Source organism: Topomyia yanbarensis, chromosome 1 (genome assembly GCF_030247195.1).
Source record: "Topomyia yanbarensis strain Yona2022 chromosome 1, ASM3024719v1, whole genome shotgun sequence".
In the NCBI taxonomy this organism is placed as follows: Eukaryota; Metazoa; Arthropoda; class Insecta; order Diptera; family Culicidae; genus Topomyia; species Topomyia yanbarensis.
The window spans coordinates 193,152,461-193,170,435 of record NC_080670.1 but is presented as its reverse complement, the minus strand read 5'-3'; the positions used below and the strand labels follow the sequence as shown (position 1 = coordinate 193,170,435).

Genomic DNA, 17,975 nt, shown 5'->3' with positions numbered 1-17,975 from the left:
CTTTTAATGTTGGGCGTTTTTCCAACGTGTCTTGCAAACACTAACTACACATACAAGTCGTTGATATGCACACTTTATCGTGAGTTCTTATTGTCCTTTACGAAGAACGGGTTTTGCTTATGGTGCACTGGGCGTACTTCTGGAATTCAGTTGCTCTTATATATAAAAAAATTCTCCTCATACTAAGTGAGAGGTTATGAATCAGGGTCTGAAAAGCTTGTTATGATTTAAGTAGTTATTGCATGGGTCAAAACGAGGTTGTTGAAATAGCATTTCGGCAAGACTTGAATCATAACATAACACTCAACCGCGGTAGCTTCGTTAGTTAGTTCACTTACGCACATCATTTCATCACCATGGGCAAGTCTTTATTTCATGTACTGCTCATCGTAGTGCAAATATTTACACAAATTTAGCAGGCTGTTTTCTTTTTTTTTATTCCGCCTGGTTGCGTGGTGTTTGGCTTACTTGGAATAATTCGGGCTGCTAAATGTTTGCTTATTGTTCTATATATCTCGCGCAAAAACAAACACACCCACCCACCCTCGTCCAAAATGAGCTGATTTGCTCATAACAACAGGAAAGGATTCGATTCTTTTGCTTTGTTTTTTTTTTGTTGTTGGCGGCGATGATGCATTACCGATTTCGGCTGGTGATTCACGCAATCAGAAAGATAGCAGCGGCGCACAATTCGCAATTGTGGTGTTGTTGAACAATCAGCTGGTTTTATTTTTTTTTTGCTTACCAGTTTTTGGTTTCTTCATTTATGTGTTCGAATAGTGCGTAGGGAAGGTAGTTTTTTCTTCTTATTCGATTAACGATTGTATGTCACTAAGTTAGTGTAGGATTCTGATGAGATGAAGTTGAAAAGCAAAATCCATAACTGAGGTAGACAACAGTATTTTTGAGTTTAATTTTTTTAATCGATTATTTAATTGCAAGAATATTGGACACTGGTTAATAGGTATCATGAAAAAATGTAAAATTGGGACCGTGGGAGTTTTATATTTTCTTGAGGAGCACGGCATCTCTCTAGACTGAAAAAAAAGTCTCCTCATTTCGTCGCTGTTGTGCTATCTTATGACAAGCGCCACTTTGCACATTTCGAGAAAAACGATTTTTAAAGTTTGATATTGAATATCTTGAAACTTATAAATGGTATAAACAATTCAAAGAAGACAATTGATGCTTCTATCTATTCTGAATTAATTTCCCAAATATTGCGAGGATCAGTTGACTATGTTGCGACTTTTTACTATAAATGTAAACAAAAGTCGCACTCACACGTGTCATAGGCGTGTATTGATGACAAAATTTGCATGGCGTGTCATAATCGTGCATGGAAAATTTTCCATAGAAAAAAATCATCAATTATTAACTTTTATTCATATCTTTGGCTTCAGTTGGTCTATAAACAATCGGTGAGATGCATTTTGAAGGAAATGAGTCAGGGAATCTAGAAAAAACAGTTATTTTTGATTACAGTGTTGCCAAATATGCTATATTTCCAGTTTAAAACTTAAATTGCATTTTTCTCACAATTCGTGCATTTTTGTTTTGAAAATGATTATGCCATTGTGTTTCTCAGATAGTTTTACATATAAAAACATCTTATACATCAAGATAAGTTGAGCCAATCCCCAGATACAGTCATTTGGAACAAAAAATTAGAAAATTCTCAGCACGTTTCTTGCTATATCTCAGTAACCAAGGAGAATGTCAAAATTCTGTGAACGCCACTTTGTAGAAATTTTTTAGTTAGGTAATGTGGCATATCTAACTCAGTTTACCCCAAAATGGCGTTTGTCATAAGATAGCACAACAGCGACGATTTGGCGAGTCGTTAAACACAATGTCTCGCATTAAAAACGGTAGATGGTGAAGGTTTCCGAGGCATTGAAACTCAGGATAATCGAGCAGAAGATGATCCACAATGAGTCGGGTTTAGCATATCAGGCAGGCGGGGGGTCTGTCGGAGTGATCGTTTATGAATGGATTATCTTGGTGTGTCCGAAGCGTCGACGACTGTCTGTTACCCTGGTCGGTCCATCGTGCAGGTCCTACCTTGATTGTTTAGAGGGCGATGGATTGGTTCCTGTGCGTAATAAAGTGAAGCGTTTGACATGAAGTGGGAGACGGTAGCCACCGACGGGACCGACTTGGTCCAGTGTTCTACGAACCGTCTCTCGCGAGCTGTCAATGATTCCGCTTCCTGTTCCAACAGTGACCGGGCACCTATCATATCGTAGTGAGCGAATCGCAAGTGTACTCTATAGCCTGTACATAGAGGGGGTGGCTCGTGATGTTCCCGTTTCCAGGACGAATGTGAACTATAGAGTCAGGCAGAACTATAGTCGGAATTCCCTCTGGTCTCCTTGCAGCCGTAAGACTAGTGCCAGCAGCTTCTGACGAGAAAACAGAGCAGCTTGTAGCGAAGCAGAAAGACCTGCTTCTGTCCAGCAGACCTTCACTCCGACCAGATCTTCCAACCTAGAAGCGTCAGTGTAGATCCGGACGTTCGTGGTCGAGAATCGTTGGAAGGAGGAAGGGCCTACTCGTAGCGACCTGGATAGGTTGTTGTTGGTGTTTGGTCTTTTCGTGTACCAGGGTCAGTTCCGAATTCTGTGGAGGCGAGCTAGTTCTGGGAGATCCTTACCTTTGTATTGTTGAAATGTATTTGAGACGTTTTCAGGAAGGCACAATTTCTACCAAATTGCGGGAATCCCAGAGCACATCTGAAGGGGAAGGATACCGGTAGCTTCGACACTGGTTGCTTCGCCGGGAGGGCTCGACAGTAAGTTCGAAGCTAGGCGAGTCATTCCGTAGTACAGGGGAGTAAGGATTCTCAGGAATCCGCCCAAGTTCTGGCTGGTTTTTTTAACGCCGTAGAAAATTTTGTTGTTGATGATCGACGTTCAGGACGATTCTCTTGTTCCAGGTGGGATGCCGGTTACTGATGGTTCGAATGAGGCGCTTTCTGTACTCGTTTATTTGTGTGAAAGTGCACTATGAAAGTGAGTGCAGCGTGATACCGAAGATTTTCTCGGCGAAAAGTTTGACTGGTCTATTAGTGACTGAGTGATAGGCATGGCAACAGTGGGATAACTGAACACTTGGCTATGGCTATGTTGCACCTTGCTGTTTCGGTTCATCTTCCGACGGCGTTTACTGCTGCTTATGCTCACTTGAGTGGTCGATCCCCACGACACAATGATAGACGAAAACTGCTCCCGACAGGGATGCAAAGAAAGACTTCATGCTGACAAGGAGTAAAGTGACGACGAGGACGGATCCCTGTGGGCGCCACCGTTTGCTTCCACATACTTTCCGGACGGCAAACTCCCTCTCGAAAAACACTGTTGTTGAAGTTGTCCTTGCTGCAGTTCCCAAGGTTCACTAGCTAGCTAGCTAGTTGCCAGAAAACCCCCTCGCGGTAAACTGTGTTGTAGGCTTTGGCGATGTCCAGTATAGTTATGTCGGCATTCTGACCGTCCGTCAATGCCTGCCGGACAATTTCTTCAAAGATGGATTCCAGTCCCTCCAACCTTGCGAACGTTGAATTGGTGCTGGTCAAGAAGGGTTTGTCGTTCGCTCCATTGTTAATGGGATGGTTTACCCGAGCAAATTCTCATGGGTTCAGACACCATACAACCCCTTGAAAAGACCATAAATATGGTCCGTGCCAATTTTCACGACCATTAAAACACCATCAAAAGGTCTCAATAACCCATAAATACACCGAAATATGGTTTTTATATGGAATCTACCGGACCATGGCGATGGTGTTTTCATGGGTTGACCCCATTCAAAACACTATCATGGGGTTATTATGGGCTTTCCGTTTCCTCGGGTTGGTCATTCCAGATACGTTTCAAACAGTCCAACAGCACTTTTCTAGTCTCTGGTAAAGTATGTTTAGGCATAGGATAGCCGACGGTATATAGTCGGATTTTTCGTCGGCGGTAGCCAGGGGCGCCATTAATTTTACCTCGGAGAATAATCTGTTGAACTCTTGCTCTGAGTCCGATGGAATTGCTATCGGTATTCTTCCGAGTCTTCTGCGGCATGCTAAAAAAGTTGGAGAGAGGTCAGCGTCTGAAGATAGCTAGCTAAAGTTTTTGCCATGTTTTTTTTGTCAGTTTCCTGAGCTTCAACTGTGTGGGTTCCGTTGACCTTGAGGGACTTGCCGCCTTTTACCGCTGAAAGCGTTCACTATCTCCTAAAGCTCGGCGGTCGAAACTTCGGGAAATAACGCTTGGAGAAACACATTCCAGCTCTTGATCTTCGAAGCTTCAAAGACTTTCTTGGCGTCGTGATCTGCGAAACTATGTAGATCTTTGTTCTTGTATGGGGGTTCCAGTATCCGGAGTTCTTTGAGGAGGTCTTTGATGGCTTGATTGACTTCCGGGTTCCACCCGGACGGGTGGCTCAAGGTGGAGGCTTACCATCACTTGTTCGAGGAATGCTGGGCTCAGCGGCCTTGTGGAATATGCTCATTAGTTGGTCGGTTGTGTATTTACGGGCTGGCGCGAGAGTGTCTGCGATTAAGTCCTCGTAGAGGTCCCTGTCCGAGCAGTTGTATAGCGTGGCTGGCTATATGCGGTCGTGCGATATCTGAAGAAACCGATCACTATTTCCGGGGTCTGCAAGAACGGGCAAACCACAAATCCTAGCGAGATCCATGGAACAGAAAAATATGTTCAGGACAGATGAGTCTTAACCTCGGATATAGGTAAAGCTTCCGTTGTTAAGTACAATAGGGTTGCATTCTTCCATGACATTGGCAATTTGGTTGCACCGTTGGTCACTTCTATCAGACTCCCGTCAAACCTGGTCGGGGGATTAATGAGAAAGCCTCATCACGATATTGTTCAATCCGCTTCGGATCGGTTTCTGAAGGTGAGATGAAATTTGTCTTCCACTCATCGTTAGATGTCACAAGTTCGTTGGCGTCGTACGATGGCTCCAGCGAGTCCTCCGGAGGGGTGCCGTGAGCTACGCCGGAACTGAGTCAGTAGTCCGAGGTAGGGTAGAGTGGGCGGCCAGGCGCTATCTCTACCCGACCTCAGCCGGAGGGCTACTGGAAGGTTTCGGTTCGCCGAAAATGTCGCTGCTTTGTGATATGGAAATTCATTCTGATGGGGTTAATTTGGTAAAGTCCGTCAGTCCCCACCGAGAGGCTATTAGCTGGGGTGGGTAGGATTTATCAGGTGGCCCACCTACGCGGCCTTCTGTTGATGAATGGGGCAGCGAAGGGAGAACCTCCGAACAGGGTTGATATTAGCGTTTTTGGATGATGTCTTGGAGGTTAAGTCCTCCGTCGGTTTGCTGTCAGGTCTGGTGCTGCTGGGGTTATAGAGAGTGTACTTCGGTTGGTGGTGGTGGCCGGGTGGAATAGCGGACTGCCCTTCCATGGACTTCAGTGGGTGTGACGACGGGTCCGCAGATGCTAGGTTAGCTGTCGCTTCGGTCGGTTGCCAGATGTAGAACGTCATTGGTTGCCAAGAGCATCAAGCGATGGGGCTTTGTGGGCTGGGATTTTTGTGTGGTACCTGTCATTCATTGGTTGCTTGGTTTCTCATCATTGTTTGTCCGGTGAGGGGCAGGGGAGTGAATGTACTGAGTTGTCTGGGGGCAGTTCAGAGGCATACAGATTTTCGCTGATGGGTAAATGTGTATTGCGACTTACCCGGTAGATTTCGGGGTTCCCCTACACCAGCAACCGCCGCCGGAGGTTCATCGACTATGGTCGGTAATACCCCAACAGGGTCGATGCAGGGGAGAAGACTTTGTCCTTATCGAAACGGCTAGCGGTTTCGGATTTTGACCTCGGTCGGTGGGCTATCCTGAATCGGAACTTGTGCTGCTGGGGTCATAAGTTGTTTACCTCTGTTGATGGTGGTGCTCGGTTGGACTAGCGATCTGCACTTCCAGTAACCGAAGCGGATATGGCAAGAGGCCCGCTGGGGCTGGCTTCACTGTCGATTGGCAGATACTGAGCCTCAATGGATGCCGACCTTCTCCGTCGAAGCGCGTAGGTGAGCTTTTTTAGATCAGTGCCCTGGTCTCGGGAAACGCTAGATTTCCATCGGTTTTAGACTTAATGATTTGAACTTCATTCATCTTGGTTTTCCCCGCTACAGTTGAAGCATCCAATTTTCCGCAGCGGAAGTATGGCATTGGGATGGGGTAGTATCGTCTGTTATTAACGCGCAGCATACCTAGGAAGATTTCATTCAGCGAATGGGACCCGGATAAGAAAAATACCAGGAGCGGGGTGTTTGCAAGGCCGTTGACCGTTTTAGTGATCATTAGGTCCTCTATGGCCTTTTGCACTTTCAGCTCTTTCAGGATGTTCGACGTCTGTATGTTGAATGGATCTTCTGTTCAGCGGCTAACTGATCAATTTTTAAATCTGTCGTAGGTTCTCTGGAGGTGGTTCGAAGAGCTTTTGGATGCCTCGCGCCTCTTTCGCTGCCGAGACAAATTTTGATACCCTTCCAAGGGCCCTCTTGAGGGTGAGGTGGATCAAAAATGAGTTAGTAGAGAGTTTCCCACTTATCCCATTTTCGACTCCAGGACCGCACAGTAGCAGCCTTTGCTAGTCGATATGGTCGCTTGAGTTTAGGAAGAACGGTATTGAGTGACTAGGTGTTGTACCCCTCCCGGGGGCCATTGATTGGCACTCATAAAATCGTTTACTAGATATGTAAGTAGGGGTTTACCCACAACTCGGGTTCTGATTTGCCCGGCAGACCTTTCTTGTCAGGGCGGTCTAGGTGCTTCTACCGGAATTTCGGATTTTCGTATATAAACAAACAGGTAAACTAACAAATAAAAATTTAACTTTACCGTTTATTTTTCCACTGCTGGTCGTTCCTCAGATCCGCTGCTGGTGGCGATGGCGAGAAGGCGGACGGTTTCTTCCGACGGGGCGGGACTACAACGGCCGCGTTCTTCTGCTGGTGTCGTTGGCTACTATCGCAGCGGTCCTTGGCGGTTAGCTAGGGAGGTGGGCTTGGCTCCTTTGTTCGAATTTCCTAGCGACGCTGGCGAACTAGCGCCGGATCGACTTGCTCGCCGCAAGCGATCCCGGAAGTCACCGCTGTGCACTTCCCAGGGGAACCTTTGTCCACCCTGCTTTGTTCTCGTTGGCGATTAACTGTGGAGGAGAGCTAGTCTCGTTAGACTGATCCTTCACAGCGAGAACGGTCGGTGTTTTGATTCCTTCACGTTCAGCCGGGGAAGCGAGAGCACTCCTCAGCGATTAGCTATCCCCTTATGGCGATTCAACACCGCACTTACGTGTGCCCGAACTACGAGCCGGCACTTTAGCTCATAACTTGCCGTCGCACGCGCGAACTCTAACTCACTGGCACTAGTGGCGGGAAACTGTCCCGAAAAAAGATGGATAGTACTGGGCGTTTGTTCCTTACAGTGGTTCGTCACTCTCTCCAAAAACTCGATGGCCGCCTTCCCCACGACCAAAACAAATCGTTCCGCACAAAAAACCGAACCGCCGCATAGCTGTCATCGTTATGGTACAGCATAATCAGTACACTTTTTCAGCAAGAGGAGAGCGGTAACCTCACTAAACCCTATGCGTATTATACAGAAATGTCAAACAAAAATTACTACACCTATGGGGGTGGAGATAGCGTAGTTGGTAAATCGATTGCCTTGTACGCAGATCACCTGGGTTCAATTCCCAACCCCGCACATAGGGCTAGAGATTTTTCTAAAGAGATTTCTCTAACCCGACAAAGAGGCGAATGACCCTAAGGTTAAAACCTCTATAGTCAAAATAAAAAAAAATACTACACCTATCTAGTCCAACAAAATCGTTCACAAAAGCTAGAACAAATAAAATTAACAAGAAAAAGTTGATGAGTGGGGTCGGTCACAAGGAGGAACAGCGGCGCGAGCATTATGTTACATAAACAATACACTCTACGGAGAGAGTACGTACAAATAGGTATATTTCCACCCAGTGCTAAATTGTTACCCTGGCGGGCTACAGATAAGTTTTAATCTTTGGGAAGAAATTACCTGGGAACTGTGTGATTCTGCATAGAGAGTGACCTTATGTGAGTCGGTTTTTCTTACACCGTGATCTTTGCTTCGGCTCGAACTGTACCGACAAGCCAGGCACTCAGGTGTGACGATATTCTTGCTCCCAGCGATATTACACTAAAATGTAGTTTTCGTTTCAGGACATTCCATGTGAAGATTCCCTCTCGAGACAAGTGGCCTGTCTGACTATAAGGAGAGACAATAAACCCAAGTGTCCTGTTACACTGGCCACGGGCTCTCTGATGGAGAGACGTGCTGGTGTGTACTGTCGTGAAATGATATTCGAACAATCTCACTCGCTAGGTAGATACTGTACTACGGAAATCTTCGCGACTATGTGCTGGGATTCAATCGGCCCCTCAACACAGCTTGTCCGGAAAGTTTTAAACTTTTGCTCGGATAGTCAGGCTGCAATCAAGGCCGTTAGCTCAGACACAAGGTTCAAACTAGTGATCGCGTGCCGAACCCAAGTCGTAGAACTAACCGTTGTCAAAACTATCTGCCTTGTCTGGGTGCTCGGACATTTTACTATTACTAAAAATGATTGGGCTGACGAATTCATTAGGGCAGGTGCAGCGATTAACTTCGTTGGTTCTGAGCCCACCCTTCCAATTTCAACAAGTCCGGTCCTGGACTTTGTTCGAGCGCCGCAATTATTGGAATAATCTACAAACGTGTCGCCAGACAAAGGCCTTTCTAAAACAATCGTGTCCTGTGATTTCTCCTACATTTTTCGAAATTCCACTGCTACATGTTAACCGGTGCTTTAACTGGTCACTGCACTGCCAACTGCAGTATCGCAATTGCGATATATTCTGATTGCTTCGGCTCGAATTTTACCGACATTCCATGCACTCTTATGATCGCCGAAGAATGATCACTGTCATCTCACTGTATCACGTTTCACACTAGAAGTCGACGGCCCGTTGTGCGCTTGGTTTCACAACTCGCAAAGAAGGGACTGGGGAGTTGGGTTTGTCTGCCCTGCGGGCTGGATAAGCCGTGAAGTAGCTCACTTTTGCGCTGTACCGCTCCCTGACACTGTTTCGCGAGTCGGTGCAGACACTTATTCTATTGACTCACTGTTATACTTTTCCCAGAGAGATTTTGGAGAAGAATTTACATGTCCTGCGAAGTGGCTTATTCATTATACCGCTCACTTTCGTACTGTATCTGTATGCTACTTTGGTAGATTTTATCACGTGTGCCGTGTAAGATAACTGTTTTGTACTATGCAAAAAGGAATTTTGAGACAGGTTAATTTGCCCTGCTGGGTGGATTAACTGCTAAAACTGATCATTTCCTCACTATTTCACTCACTGACTCCATAGAGAACTGACATCCAAGCCAAGTTTTCAATGTATGTAAGAAATAAAACGCCCAACAATCGCTATACGGACCTTGCATGCAAACTTTGATTCAATGCTGATTCATGTATGCAAACCTGTGTGCGATGGCGATTTTCAACGTATTTCAATTCAAACGTTTACTCAGGTTTTTCGAAAAAGGTTGTTCTAGCTTTTATATGTCTGTTCTCTGTGCTGACTCTGCTTCGCGAGTCGCCGTCAACAGATCAACTTGGTTCGCCTCTAATGAAATCGGGGGCTGGTAAAATCAGGTCCTGACTGTACTAGCAACGTCTTAAACAAAATTGATGTTGACGAATTGAAGGGTTTAATGAGCTCGTCGGTGGTTGGAGGTGCGCTTCGAAGTATTCGACGCAATTTACAGTTATAAATAGCATTAATCACAATGTTTGTTTTACCACCATCATAAATTGTATAATCGGCCTCTAATTTGCACGATCAATCAGTTTTGTATTATTTTTCACTTTCGCTATATCGCTTGATCCGCGCATCGCATTGCGTTATTCCATGCGTTTTGTTGTTCTTTTTTTTCGTTTGCAAATCAATACCGTATCAGTATCATCATATCATTTTCACAAGTGCACCAAACTGTGTCTTCATTTCCATATCGCTATAAAGTTATTGCTCTTTTGTTGTTCGTTTGCTTTCAAAGTGTACGCGTATTTGTTTTACCAAGCGGTTGAGGTGTGCTGTTTCTACTAAACTGAAAAGTGAACTGAAGAAAAGAAAAAGAAACGTTAAGTGAAGTAAAAATATTTTTTTTTATTTTTTGACCTCACCCTTCCAATTTCCTGTCGCTCTCCACCAACACAGATGCTGAAGATGAAGAAACACGAGGAACTGGAAACGCCCACGTTTACCACATCGATCCCGATTGACCTAAACGATCACTAGAGAGAGAGAGAGAGAGGCGGTAGAATCAGAACTTTTTATTAGAGATGCGGAAGCCGTACCGTGAAATTAGATAACAAACAAACACAACATTTTGATAACCATTTACAATAATGATACATCCGCGAGTCCGCCAAACGGAACCCATCGCACGTTGGCAGCAGTGCTGCCAGCTGCAAAACAAAATATGTACGGTCTACTAAACCGATCGTTGCCTTTTTTCTATTGTTCCGTGAAGGCCATCATGGATGGGTAATTTATAAATGAGGGAAATAATTCAGCGGCAGCAGTGTAGTGAAATCGAGCAGACATCAATTCGAAAGCAAAAAAAACAAATGTAAAGATTATTCTAAGTAGAATTTAGTGGATAAATTCGTTGTTTATTATCTTGTATTTTTAAATCCTATTATGTTGGTACCGAGAAAAGACACGCGGTTGAATAAAACAGGCTAGTTATGGCCAACGTAAACAGAATGAATTAAAAAAAAGGATAACGCAGTGTTTCTTTCCCAACTGAGATGATACCTATATCGATTAGGCTAATCCTAACCCCCCAGCTCCTACTACTGAGTCACAAACAAAAACGAATCTTTCCCCCACCCAAACCCCTCTTATATGAACACTTCTCCCCGGTATGGCGATTTCAACTGAATCAAACACAACCAACGAATCTTTATAGTAACAACACATGAAAGGCTTAAAACTAACAAAACAGCAATTCGAGAAAAATCACAATTTTAAATGTTTTTAACTTGAGTCGAAATAGTTGGAATAGGCAAAATAAGGAGGGATCTTAGTTGTTAAGTATCATATGCAATTGGATCGATTTATTTGGAAAATAAATTAAAAAACAACACATAACTTTGTGTAAATATAACGCAAACTCAATAGTAATGAGATAAAAAAAAGATAGTACACGGTCAAGTTTTAAGCAAAGTACGTTATTACCCATTCACACATATAGAATAGATCACGTAAAATAAACAATTGCGGAACGTAGTTGTAGCAAATGGTTGTTTTTGTGAAGACGATGATAAACAATACAAAAAATGCGCATCAGCTTTTTTAACGAAACAAATTGACCTTTATTTGCAGGTAAACCTGAGCAGAGAGTTATAACTTTTTTGTTGTAAATTATTTACTTACAACTTGTTTTATATGTGCTGTTGAAAGAGACAAAGATAAATAAATGAAAATGATTCCTTTTTCGACTCGAATCCATAAGCGTGTTGGACGATTAATTTAGATCACAGTCCTCCCCCTTGTTAATGTAGCAAGGTGTCAGCATAATCAAAGCTGGACTAGCCTCTTTTTATATTTTCTCAAATTCTTTTTTCGAATAAAACACCGTGCTATGATATTTCGTAGTACTGTGTTGATTTGTGTTCTACCTATTTACAGCTAAAATATCACTTTGGGTAACCCCGGATTGCACCACGAACAATCTACTTTATCGACCTTTACGCATGCTCCGTCAGCTGCTATATTTCTTTAAAAACGGAACTCGTCTAGAGTAAACCTCCTTAGGCAACAATGCCGACAGAAACTGATGCGTTATAATACCCGTCATGCCCCAGACGATTTCCTCTCCGCCGAGATAGACTGGTACCGTGTAGCCGGCTCTGAACTGAGTGTGTCTCCGATTCTGCACCGCTAGGAAAGTTTCGATCGGTACGGTGAACACTTTCTGTACCTCGTCCGGATTGGGAACCAGCATTTCCCGACTGTAGTCGGTTATGGTACCCACAACGGGTGTAATCGCAGGACCAAAATTGGGAATCAATTCGTTACCGCATCCCCAAACGTGAATTTTTCCACGAGGGATTCCGGTTTCCTCTTCGGTCTCGCGAGTAGCGCATGCTTCGATGGTTGCGTCGGTGGGATCCCGGATGCCACCTGTGGAGTGAAGGAAGCGTACGTCAAATATTTTTGGTAGATCAAGTTGAACGTGTAAATGAAGGGCGCAATAGAAAATGATTTGGGAACCAATCACTCTGAGCTATGTATATCTGTTTCTTTTCTAACCTATAAAACTGTTATCTAGTACTAATGGATTTTTTTTCTATTGTAAATTAAAACTATTCAATTATTTAAAATTATTATTTGACCGCTTTTGACGATACGGAGACGGCTTTTTCTTGTATTTTACTGGGTCTGCCTGCCCTTCCGGAAGCTTTAAACCATCCGTTCACCGGTCCTTGATATCGGCAGCCCGATCAGCATCAGCCACCACTCTGATTAACGGTTTGGTTAATATACGAGATACCTGATGGAAAAAAGCATATCGTAGACATCATGTCGCTTTAGTTTCGTCTCATCTACATGGACGTTCTCATGCCTATCTTCTGAAGCTAATCTCTCCAGCATAACTGCATGTCCAAGAAGTTGTACAGTTTCCCAAAATTTGTCAGTCGGAACTGATCTTGTTTCAGTTTTTGAACTGATTGCTATTTTATATCTACAACAGAGATCTACAATCAAAGGATCGTCGAGATACTCGATTTTCACCTCGAGTCAATGTAATCAGTAATTTTAATTGTGTAATTCCAAGTATTCGCAACAAGCAATTCAGCTGGATAATTGCTTAAACAGCTCTTGTTCAGCTTATTCTCTCTGATCAAAGGCTTGATCAGCTTTCGTTGTTTGTTGGGTTAACAACGTTTTATTAACTTTTTCGTTTCGGCATGTTTTGACTACTCGAAGTAATGACTTCTACTAGACACGGCAGTCAGTGAATCATTCAGAAAACGGCATACAGATTTTGAGATCAGCCAGCAGAAACGTCGTTTTCATTTCTATTTGATCGAAGAATCGTTTTCATTCTACTCCGATGGAGTTGGACTTTGTGTTTAGAATTAGAACTTATCAGTAACTAGCACCAACTTTGGGTCAAATCCAAACCCACTACCGGTTGATGTCTCGGGAAGCAAGTACAGAATCTCTGGTTCGCTGATGATGTAGTACTTATCTCTCTACTTGGGAATCAAACGCCTGGTACTATGCAAAATTTACTGCCCAAAGGGGAAAAATTGCATTAAACCAATTTGTGCTTAAGGATATAACACCTAACTTAGATCAAGTTGAATTTTTGTGTTTTGAATTCATCTCATCAGTAACTAGCACGAAATTAAATATTGTTTGACCCTTAAGCTGCTTCGTTTACGTCGTCATTGTTATCTTTGCCCCAGTTGAACTCCAACATCGTTTTAACAGTGCCCTGTTATATTTCTCCCAGTAGAAAAAAAAGATGAAAACCGACTGTTATTTAAAGTTGTCAGGATAACATAACCTCACTCGGCTGTTCACACTGGGTTTTGACGCTCGGCCAAAAACGAAGCATTTATTTTGACCCTTTGACGAAAGAATAATCTCTTCTATCAAAGTCTCTAACAAATTCAAAAGATACTGAATCAGACGGGGTTTAGGTCAATTTCTCCAAGTTTAGTGAGTCCACGGATGATTTTACTTCTTTTGGTGCTAAATTAAATGTTTGATTTACAATATTTTTAAAAATTGTAAACAAGGCTTTTAGCATTTATTTTTTGGGTTCAAAAATATTTTATCCAACATTTGGTCGGTGTTAAGTTAGACCGGACTAAATCGCCAAATATCAAAGTGAGATAATGATAGCACTGGATAAAGAATTTCTTCAGCTACATTCGACTTTTGCCAGATTTGAAATATGTAACCATAAACAAGAGTTATGACAAAAAAATAAATTCCAATTATAACGTAAAGGATGCCGCGATTTAAACTTTAAACCCGTTTTTCTCGAAATCAATATTTTGTCACTTAGTCCGGTCTGACTTAACACCGACCATTTTAGCTTAAGATGGCTAAAATTATTTCGAATTTCGTACATAAAGTAAGGAAAATGAAAAAAAAAAACAAGCTTTATCACAACTTTAAGACAAATGATCCGCTATTTACCAAGTCGAAATCATGCATTTCACTGAATTGTACAAAATACTTTGAAAAAGTTAACATTTTTCAATTTCACCAAAATACTTTATTGATGTAGCTGTTACTTGGTGAGATAGCGAGGGATTTTTTCGTTCGGCCGGGTCAACGACAAACAAGTTCTGAACTATGCTATATTTCTCCTTAGTGGAGAAAGATTTAGGTAATAACTACCTTTTGTCCGCCAAGGAGAAAATTGTTTAAACCTTTGCGCGTTAAGGGCACAAATCCTATAACTATGAGATTTACGTTTCGACTTCGTCTCATCAGAATATGACGCTAACTAACAAGACTAAACTAGCGCCGGACTGATGCTGGAGCTAGCGTCAGTTCGGCGCTAGCTTAGTCCTGTCACTAAGTTAGTGTCGGATTCTGATGAGACGAGGTCGATATGCAAATTCCATAGCCAATTTAGGTTCTGAACTGTTAATTAGATATATATATATATATATATATATATATATATATATATATATATATATATATATATATATATATATATATATATATATATATATATATATATATATATATATATATATATATATATATATATATATATATATATATATATATATATATATATATATATATATATATATATATATATATATATATATATATATATATATATATATATATATATATATATATATATATATATATATATATATATATATATATATATATATATATATATATATATATATATATATATATATATATATATATATATATATATATATATATATATATATATATATATATATATATATATATATATATATATATATATATATATATATATATATATATATATATATATATATATATATATATATATATATATATATATATATATATATATATATATATATATATATATATATATATATATATATATATATATATATATATATATATTATGCTCCACGCAGGTTCTGAAAAGATACCGCAGAGTACTTCCTAGATGGTATCTTGCTTGCTTTCTCTCCTTTTTGTGTTAGTTGTGTAGGAGAGCAATGCTTATTCGACTTATCCTCCACAGCGAGAATGGCTACTTTTGCATTCCTTACGGTTAGTCGGGGACGCAAAATTATACAACAAAACCATTCGCAAACTCGACCAATTTAAAGCTAAACGGTAACTTCACAGAATAGTGGTTAGTATTATGCTTTGTCAAAAAATGTGCTGCATTACTGACCTGACAGGTTCGAGAAAGGGAGAAAGAGAGCACATTGGTCTCTTCTTATTAGGTAACAAAAATGACGAGTGTTCCCAAATATGCTCGTGCAATCACTTTGATTCGACATTCTGTTTGATGTCAGCGGATACTCATGTTTTTCATGGGGTCAACACCCCCGCCTAATCTTACTAGTAAAAATTTCCGGGTCACAGTATCAACAGAGGTAGCAACTCTGGACGATACACCAACACGTTTAGTCGTTTTGTCCTATCAAATATTCGCATCTATGTGAAAGTGAAACACAACATAATTTTTAAAAAATCGACATCCTTTGAACTACCTGGAAACGACACCTGTCCGCGATAGTTGCTCAGCGTAGCCGATCGAAGTGTATAAAGCAAACTGACCTTGCCATCGACCAGACACAGTGGAATCAGTACTGCGGCGTGTTTGCCCGGCGGTTTCGAGTTTAGGCGAATCTTCGGCAGCGATTGTAGGTTCTCGATGACACGACGTTGCTCGGCCGGGTTGGTTAGCAGTGCGGGACCTAGATGGTTGAGTAACGGGGAGTTTCCATAGTTTCGGATTGTGGTTCTTATGAGCTTCATTTGACGAATGTGAAAGAATTACTGTACGTAGTACTACAGAGCGGACGATGCTAGTGAAGCGATTAGTAATATTGGGTGAACGGGGTAGTATTAGGTAATTAGCAGTTAATTTGAATTTTTTTTTTTTTTTTTTTGTTTGGAGTGTCTGAATTGACAGACGGCTAAGACCGTTCAAATTTGAATTTTTTTACTAGGATATAAACACATTTTGTAAACAAAGCTCAGTTGATTTTGGTATATTGTCAGTACGGTCGGTAAAGAAGAAACTTCGAAGGGTACCCCGATGCTACCTACGCAGAAATATGAAATAGACCTCTGCGAAATATTTCACCCCTAATCATTTTCACAGGGGTGAATCTTTTTAGTTGGGAAGAGCTCAATTTTCCAGCTGGTTGGAAGTTATGCGTGAACACATCATTGCGCGTGAAGTGCGTTATTTTCTGATAGAAAATAATTCAAATTTTACGCAGAAATAGAAAATAATTCAATTTTTTTTTACGCGACTAAATTTTCATTCGACACGTTAATTCTGATAGTCCAGACTACAGGTGATGAAAATGCTCCGCAGGGTAAAAAGTTAAGGAATCGGATGGCAGTCGTCGTTGATAATGCGCGCGAATGCAATTCTACGACTGCAAAAAAAAAACATTATTTGAAAAGTATGGACAACGACGTATGGCTACGACACTCTGATGAAGTGAATGTGCAGACAGGATTGTGTTAAGGATTTGTTCTCTGTAGTTAAACTTAAACAACGCCAGTTATCTCCAATATAGTTTCGTAGCCACCACATTGTGAGAACTATCGGGAGAAACACGAAAACACGCAGCTTGTGCTTCAATCTATTTCATACTAACGCTCCATTCGTTAAAGAGTATGGACGATTTTCAAATTTTTGATTAATGCAAGGAGAAAACTATTTGTATTCATATCGAAACGGATTATATGAATTTATTATTGTAAGGAAGTTTTGATACAACGTAATCTAGCCGACAAACTGGAAATTTAATTTAACACTATCGTTGCGAGTTCCTACATGCCGTCATCTGCTATTTGAGCAGCTTCTGTCTGAAGCCGTAACACTATAAAACTACGATTCGACATTATTTGTCTGTTTGGTTATTTGCACGCAATAGCAATACTTCACCAAGAAAAAGACACCTGGCTGCCTCCGGAGCAAAAAGCGTGTATTGGAACAAACCTTGTAGTCAGGCGTGTAACCCGCCAGGGTAACAATTTAGCACTGGGTGAAAATATACCTATTCGTGCGTACTCTCTCCGTAGAGTGTGTTGTTTACGTTAAAGTTATGCTCACCGCTGTTCGGTACCGTTCACTTTTTCTTGTAAATTTTTATATAGTTTCGCGTTTGTGAACGGTTTTGTGCGTGCAGATAGGTGTAGTAATTTTTGTTTGACAATTGTAAATTAATAACATAGGGTTTAGTAGGTAACCGCTCTCCTCTCGCTGCAAAAGTGGTCTGACTATGCTGTGCCATAGCGATGAGAGCTATGCGGCGGTGCATTTTTTGGTGTTTGTTTTGTGATAGTCTAGTGCGGAATGCAGCCATCGAGTTTTGGCTAGAAAGTGACGAACCACGGCCTATAGCAAACGTCCGTAAAGAGTATTTTTTCGGGACAGTTTCCCGCCACTAAAGTCGCCGAGACGGGAAGCTAAACGTAAAGGAGCCACTCGCTTCCCCGGCTAAACACAAAGGACCCAGTGATACCACACCGCCCTCACTGTGGAGGATCAGCCGAACGAGCATAGCTCTCCTCCACAGTTAATCGCAAAGGAGGGCGAAGCAGGGAGGACAACGGATCCACCTGAGGTAGTTTACTGCGGTATCTACCTGGGTCATTCACGGGGAGTGAGTGGACCCGGCGATCAGT

At 41.7% G+C, this 17,975-nt stretch overlaps 2 protein-coding genes across 3 annotated transcripts in view; one reads left to right on the top strand and one right to left on the bottom strand.

The window, feature by feature from the left end:
- The window catches only part of LOC131685590 (chloride intracellular channel Clic), a 64,678-nt gene extending 53,130 nt beyond the window's left edge, over nucleotides 1–11,548 (top strand). For both annotated transcript variants that reach the window (XM_058969439.1, XM_058969447.1), the window contains one exon: nucleotides 10,254–11,548. In XM_058969439.1, coding sequence (XP_058825422.1) covers nucleotides 10,254–10,334 — 81 coding nt within the window. In that variant the 3' untranslated portion in view covers nucleotides 10,335–11,548. The remainder of the gene's footprint in view (nucleotides 1–10,253) is intronic.
- Nucleotides 11,549–11,586: 38 nt separating this feature from the next.
- Nucleotides 11,587–16,201, bottom strand: LOC131685602 (mitochondrial coenzyme A diphosphatase NUDT8). The gene is made up of 2 exons (XM_058969459.1): nucleotides 15,818–16,201; nucleotides 11,587–12,227 (listed from the first exon to the last, which is right to left on the bottom strand). The coding sequence occupies exons 1-2, from the start codon at nucleotides 16,083–16,085 to the stop codon at nucleotides 11,806–11,808; spliced, it is 690 nt and encodes a 229-aa protein (XP_058825442.1). The 5' UTR covers nucleotides 16,086–16,201; the 3' UTR covers nucleotides 11,587–11,805.
- Nucleotides 16,202–17,975: the final 1,774 nt, after the last annotated feature.

Coding starts and splice junctions, on each gene's coding strand:
- LOC131685602 (XM_058969459.1), bottom strand. CDS start 16,085: ATGAAGCTCATAAGAACCACAATCCGAAACTATGGAAACTCCCCGTTA. Junction 12,228..15,817: donor CGGACAGGTGTCGTTTCCAG/GTAGTTCAAAGG, acceptor TTCACTCCACAG/GTGGCATCCGGGATCCCACC.